The sequence below is a fragment of the Pediculus humanus genome, genomic scaffold (assembly GCF_000006295.1).
Source record: "Pediculus humanus corporis 1103172108318 genomic scaffold, whole genome shotgun sequence".
NCBI classification, from domain to species: domain Eukaryota; kingdom Metazoa; phylum Arthropoda; class Insecta; order Psocodea; family Pediculidae; genus Pediculus; species Pediculus humanus.
In genome coordinates this window covers 439,715-447,264 of record NW_002987887.1, presented here as the reverse complement: position 1 = coordinate 447,264, position 7,550 = coordinate 439,715, and the positions used below count along the sequence as shown (strand labels likewise).

The 7,550-nt window shown below is 26.5% G+C and overlaps 1 protein-coding gene across 1 annotated transcript; it reads left to right on the top strand.

The window, feature by feature from the left end:
- Positions 1-5,110: 5,110 nt before the first annotated feature.
- Phum_PHUM602240 (ABC transporter, putative) lies at positions 5,111-6,991 on the top strand (the record flags this gene model as incomplete). The annotated part of the gene is made up of 2 exons (XM_002432787.1): positions 5,111-5,618; positions 6,870-6,991. The coding sequence occupies 2 exons, from the start codon at positions 5,111-5,113 to the stop codon at positions 6,989-6,991; spliced, it is 630 nt and encodes a 209-aa protein (XP_002432832.1).
- Positions 6,992-7,550: the final 559 nt, after the last annotated feature.

Sequence of the window (7,550 nt, the reverse complement as noted above, 5' to 3'; positions counted from 1 at the left end):
ATCATATTTAAAAAATGAATTTTTTTTTTTTTCGGGTGGGGGGGACGGGTTTTCCATTTTGAGAGACAGAAATGATAATGATATGCTTAGGGTCAATAACACAAATAATTAAATTCGATTCTTTCCCCCCCTCTCTGGTTGTGGTGATGATGATGATAGTGATGGTGATGGTGATGGTGGCGGTGGTGGTGGTATTGATGATGATGATGATGATGATGGTAAAGGTGGTGGAGATGGTGATGGTGGTACGCGATGATCGAATAAAAATACGCATGCGTACGCGCGCCAAAAAAAAATTATTAATCATTCAATAAAATTTAAATAAAGTTTCGGTTAAATAAGAAATAATAATAATAATAATAATAATAATTTTTTTTAGTATTATTATTATTATTCGCGAGATGCGTGCGCGCGCGTAATTAATTCCGTGTCATTGTTTAAAATTAAACTCGAACCTAACTTAACTTTTTTACGTTGCGTTTTTTTTTCGGGGGGGGGGAGGGGGAACCCAGTTTTTATATGTACGAATGAAATTATTATTATTATTATTATTATATTTACCTCGATACGGTCGAATCTTTTTTATCATCACCTGGATCGTCTCCTTTCTACGTTCCAGAAATCACGTTCGCACGGTGGAAATTTTATCTATGTAGTTTTTTTACGAGAATGATTATTATTATTCTTACTTCATGGTAGATTCGTGAGCTCCGCCATTTTTTTTTTTTTTTTATATCTCGACGTTAAAATTGTATTATAACGGTTATTACTTTACCCAGAATGATTTTGCCATTTTTTCTTTTTTTGTTCTGCACGTTTACGTTGGCATAGGGTAAAATCGAACGTCACGAATGAACCACCTGGAAAACAAAAAAAACAATCAAATTATTATTATTATTATTATTATTATTATTATTATTATCATCATTATTATTATTATTATTATTATTATTATTATTATTTCGATTATTATTACCAAATCGAATTCGTTCAAACTTGATGGAGAAAAGAAAAGTGTCGTAATGTGCAAATGCACAAGTTCGATGGTAATGTGATAGGTCAAGTCAAGTAATTTGTTTTTTTTTTTTTGGGGGGGGGGGCAGGGCCTTTTTCGATTTGACATCCATTAAAACTTTTACCATCGAAGGGATTCGATTAGTTTTTTTATCGATATATCGATATATCGATTCAGCGCATTTGTCGTTTATTTTAAATAAAAGGATGATCTTTGAGGCAATATATCTTTTACCTCGTTTTTTTTTTTTTTAGATTTTGAAAGGAATGGAAGTACGAATGTGTGGTGTTTATGATAATGATAATAATGATAATGATGATGCAATTCGTGCATTTTTACAACGAGTTATTTATTTATTTAGAATAACTGTATTTGTATGAGTAAAGAAAAAAAAAAAATGTAAAACGATTGCAAAATAATAACGATTCGATCGATCGAATCGCGGTTTCTTTTACGATAATATTAATAATAATAATAATAATAATAATAATAATAATAATAATAATGATAAGTAATAAATCTTAGAATTTCGTTTCTATACGTTTATGGATTTAAAATTTCTATAATTAAAAAAAATAGAATTTTTTTATCATTGTTTGAATTCAGGCCCGCCATTTTTCGATCTCAAACCGAGAGACAAAAACACTGAACTGACGATGACGATGATGATGATGATGATGATGATCACTTCATTAATATTTTTCACACGAAAGCTCTCTCTCTCTCTCTCTCTCTCTCTTTTCATGACGTAAAACCAACAAACAAAAATTTTTTTTATTTAATTTTTAAATTCTTAATAATTTTAAAAATTGATAAATAATAATAATAATAATAATAAAAAGCCTGACGAGTAAAATTTTTTTTTTTTAAATGATTTATAAACGAACATTTTTTCTTTTGTTACTTTATTAATAAAAAAAAAAAACGCCATCTTTGAAAAAATGCGCGGAAAATAATAAAAATAATAATAATAAAAATTATAATAGTGAACATAATAATAATATTTTCGCCTAGTGAACATAATAATAATAAAAGTACAAAAGTACGTATTATTAAAATAAATTGTTTTTTTTTTTTTTTTTCTTATTTCTTAATATTCATTTTTAATAATACGTAAACGTTTTAATGTTGTGTGCATGTTTAAAAAGAGAGAGAGAGAGAGAGAGAGAGAGAATTAAATTTCACTACGTTGAATAAGAGGTCAAAGGTTAATATAAAAGAAAATCTCATGTGTAAATAGTAACATGAAGAAAACATTTTTTTTTTTTTTTAGGACGAATGGAAAAAAAAAACTTTCTTTGTTTCATATACGTATATGGACGTACGAATGACAAAATAAATTATTTTCGTCTGCTTTTTCTCGTACATACATTCCCCCCCCCCCCCGTTTAATAAACAAATAATAATAATAATAATGATAAAATTAAAAATATCATGCGTAATCACAATATAAAACATTATTAATATTATTAATATTATTATTATTATTATTATTATTATTATTATTATTATTATTATTATTATTATTATTATTATTATTATTATTATTATTATTATTATTATTATTATTATTGCGTCATAACGCAATTCGATTACTTTTTTTCTATTATTGAACGCTTAATCGATAATGATGATGATAATAATAATAATAATCGTCGTTTTTAATTTAACGATCCCAATGCTCCCGAAGGAATTATTCTCACTATTATTATTATTATTATTATTATTATTTAAATCCAAGAGCATTTGTCAAGGACTTTTTTTTTGTGTGTGTAAATCCGTTCCGGATTACAATTTTGTTTTTATATATATTAATAAAAAAAAAAAGTTTTTTTTTTTTGTTTTTGTAGGTCAACTCGTGTTTATTTCAATGTCTCGAGCTTGAACTCTCGATGACGATGATTACGTAATACGTGATGATAGGATTCCAATTTTAACGTACAGAAAATTACGTAAAACTCCCCTTAAACGTAAAACCATAAAAAAATATCATGAAAAAGGGATTCCCGGATTATCCAGAAATAAATTCCAGAATTAAAAAAAAAAAAAAAAATTTTTTGGCTCGAACCCGCCACCGCCACCGCCACCGCCACCAGACGATTCGAACCACGAAATTTTCTCATTACTCTCTAACGTGTTATTTTATCATCATCATCATCATCATCATCATTATTATTATTACCGGTTAATTTTTTCTATTTAATTAATTAACGACAGTTTTCCCTCGTCTATGTGTGGTCGTCATCACTGATGAACTTGACCATTAAAAAAAAAATAATAATAATAATTTTAGGCTTTTATAAAATAAAAAGAAAATTACGTAACGTTGAAATGGCGAATTATTTTTTTTAAAATTATCATTATTATCATTATTATTATTATTTAATAAAAGTAAATTTTTATGACGATAATAATAATAATAATAATTGCTTTTAAAATAAAAAAAAATTCGCGAGTTTAAAAAATTATTATTATTATTATTTAACATATGCGTGCGAGTAAGTGGTCGCGAGTCGTTGTAAAACCGGAAATGAATACAAAAAAAGTTTTTTTCACGATATCCTGAATGTTGTTTTGTCAAAAGAGAGAAAGTTTGTTTGTTTGTTTGTTTGTTTTTAAAAGGAACATTATAACAAATTACGTTTTTGTTGTCGTTTTTTGTTGTTGCGCGGTTGTTGTTGTTGTTGTCGTCACGTTGCATTTTTAAAAACGCGGGAATACAAATTCCTTTTACTTGTCAATTTTGCATTTCCTCTCAGGCTATATAAAAAAAATTTTTTTTTTTTTTAATAAATTCGAAAAATAAAAAAAAAATATAACAAACAAACCAGTCTTTGTTTTCCTTTTCGAGAAAACTTTCACTAACGTTTTTTTTTTTTTTTTTTTTTTTTTTTTTTTTTTTACCGGTAAATAAATATTTGATGGAGTCGAAGGGGTTAATTACATAATTACCCCGTTATTAAAATTTTAAAATGGCGTCCCGCGTTTAAAACTTATTTACTTAAAAAAAGATATCGTGTAAATACTCACTTCCATATTTCCCAAAACGTTTCCATTTTTCCTCCCTCCCCCCGCCGCCTCCGGATGTAAAATAAAACATTCAATTTAAAAATCATTTCTTCTGCTACTTAACCTACGAAAGAAAAACAAAATTATTATTATTATTAAAACTGCGACAAAAATAGGTACGGGGGAGGGAAAAAAAAGTAACCGACGACCCTCCATTTTGAATTTTTTTTTTAAAAGTTTCTGTTGCCACTTCGTTCGTCGTGCGAGCAACGGTGTTACGTCATTAACGTATCAACTGTTCGAACGAACGTATCGCAAGTTTCGATAACGTTCATGATATTATTATTATTATTATTATTATTAATTACACATACACGTTATTGAATGTTTATTTAAAAAAATTATTTTTGTCTTCCGTTCGTTTTCCCCCCGTTCTAATAATAATAATAATAATAATAATAATAATAAAACTTGATCATCGAGTAAGATTTAAGTAACATTGTTGTTGAATTTACGTAACAAACAAGTGAGATTTTTTTTTTTTTTTTTTTTTTTTTTTGGTTTGAGTTTATCAACTTTAATCGCAAATAATCGTGATTAATGCGTAACGCGCATGCGTACATGGAATAGTTCACAACAAACAACAAACAACAAGAAAAAAAATTATTCTTTTGTAACTCACGTTATCACATTAAAAATTCAATTTTAAAATACTTATTGCTACATAATAATGATAATAGTTTTTTTAAAAGCAGAAGATTTTTTATTTTTGATAAAATAAATTAGTAGGCAAAAGAAAAAAAAAACGTTGTTGAAATCAAAACTAAAATTTTTTTTTAACATTTGGGTAAGGTTTATTATTATTATTATTATTGAAATAAGGTTAGCAATTTTTTTTTCTCTCTTGTGATTGTTGTTGTTGTTGTTGTTGTTGTTGGTATGAGCAACAAACATATGAAACAAACAAACAAAAAGATTGCTAACAATTGTAATAATTGATTTTATGCAAATGTAAGAAAGAATCCGTTGTGATTTTTTGGTTTTTTTTTTTTTAAATTTACAGATAACATCCTTTCGAATAGAAAAATGGGAGTTTTATCTAAACCTTACAATGTCACATTTCAACTGATAGCATCTTATTTATCACAATTGTACATCAATCCGATTAGAACAAAATCGATGACAAGTTGTTTCCTCGCTGGTCTCGCTAATTACATGTCCCAAAAAATAATCCATGGAAAATTAGCAAACGAAGATACATTTTTGGCATTTCTAATATTCGGCCTTTTGTTCGGTGGTTCAATACCTCATTATTTCTATAAGGTTATATCGAATCATTTGTTGATCAATTCGAAAAATCCACTCTTGCAATTGTTTCTCATCGAAAGGATATTTTTCATGCCTGCATTTTCATTTTTTTCACTCTACATCATATCAAGATTGGAAAAAAAATCACATGAGAAATCATTGGAGAGTGCTATAATTGCATTTCCATCTGTCGTCAAAACAAATTTAAAATATTTATCATTGTTGCAATTCATAAACATTTATTTCGTTCCACCCGTGTTGAGAGTTTTGGTGACAAATTTGATTGGTTTTTTTCGAATATTAGTTTTGTGTTATAAAAAACAAAAAGATGATGACAATGTGAAAACAAAATAATAATAATAATAATCCATTACATTAATCATTTTTATTAATGATTTATTATTATTATTATTATTATTATTCCTTCGAGTGATTTTTTCCACACACATATATTTTGTAGCTAGCAATAAGAATTTTATCAATAGTGTGAGTCCTAATAATTTTTATTATTATTATTATTAATCTTAAATAATCACGTGATTGATTTAACTTAATTCTGTTTTGTCTCAGTCACAATAAATACTTATAGCAGACGATAAAATTAATTAAGTTTTATCATCATCATTATTTATATTTTTTTTTTTTTTATGTAACTTTTTACTCGATAATGTTGTTTTGTACACAACAAAATATATTTGTAAATGTACACGTGTGTGTGTACACGTGTGCGTGTGCGTGTGAGTGCACGTGCTTGCATGAATTAATATTTTTTTTTTTTTAAATAAGATGTAACGAGAATGAAATTTTATTAATAATAATAATAATAATAATATTTATATCCTTGCTCTTGGTTATTTATTTTCGTTATCGAATCCGTACAAGGTTATTATCATTAATATTTATTTATTTATTTATTTATTTATTTATTTTTATTTATTAACTATTTTTTTGCTTCTGCCGCTGGTTTTTTTTCTCCCTTTGTACTTGAATTTGTTTTTATCGACACGAAAAAATTATTTATTTATTTAAATATCCGGTGATAAATTATTCAAATGTGAATATTAAAAAATCCTTAAATAATAATAATAATAATAATAATAATAGGTTCGTGTCGCCATATTGTCGTTGTTGTTGTTGTTAATAATTTCAATTAATTTTATTTTCATTTTTTTTTTTTTTTTTTTTTTCAGTTTTCCTTCCTTTTCTCCTCCTCTTCCTCCTCCTCCACCTTCTTCTTCCTTTTTCCTTTTTCCTTCCTCTGGAGTCTTTCTTCGTTTCATAAATAAAAGTATTAACTTATTATAATCACTCATGGATTTTGAAAATCATCTCGCTCCCGTTAATTTTCAATTTTCAAAAAAGCAAAAAGCGGATTTATCATTTAAAAATTTAACGTACGAAGTTAAAAAATTAAAATGGAGGAAACCGTTTTTGGGTAAAAAAAAAAAAAAAAAAAAAAAATTTTTTTTATATCTTAAATCCATTTTATAAATAATAATAATAATAATAATAAAATGCGATTTATTTATAAAAACAGAAACGAAACAAATTCTTCACGGTGTCGATGGAGAATTTCGTTCTGGAGAATTGACGGCCATAATGGGACCATCCGGAGCTGGAAAATCAACATTACTCAACATTCTAGCCGGTTACAAGTGAGTTTCCATCTCTCTCTCTCTCTCTCTCTCTCACTCTCTCTCTCTCTCTCTCACTCTCTCTCTCTCTCTCTCACTCTCTCTCTCTCTCTCTCTCTCTCTCTATTCTTTTCCTCTTCCGGTTAAATTTAAATTTATAATCTTATAATCACGGTCGGTGATATAATTAATTTAGTTTTAATTTTAGATTAGGTACCTGTTTTTTGTAAGTACCTGATTCCATTATTTATATTATTATTGATTTAAACTTCGTTTCATAACATTTTTTTATTTATGTCTATTTATTATTATTATTATTATTATTATTAATACTTTTGTCATTGCGTAATTAATTTTTTTTTTCAATGAAATTAGACTTTGACGCGCCTATCGGTTATAATAATAATAATAATAATAATAATAATAATAATAATTTTATTTACAAATTGGTTAAAAAAAAAAATAGTATGTCACGGCCGTGAAAAAAAAACTCAAGATTGATGTCTACATATTTTTTTTGCGCGCCTAATATAGATAAAATATTTTACGTTTTATTAATAATAATAATAATGATGATGATGATG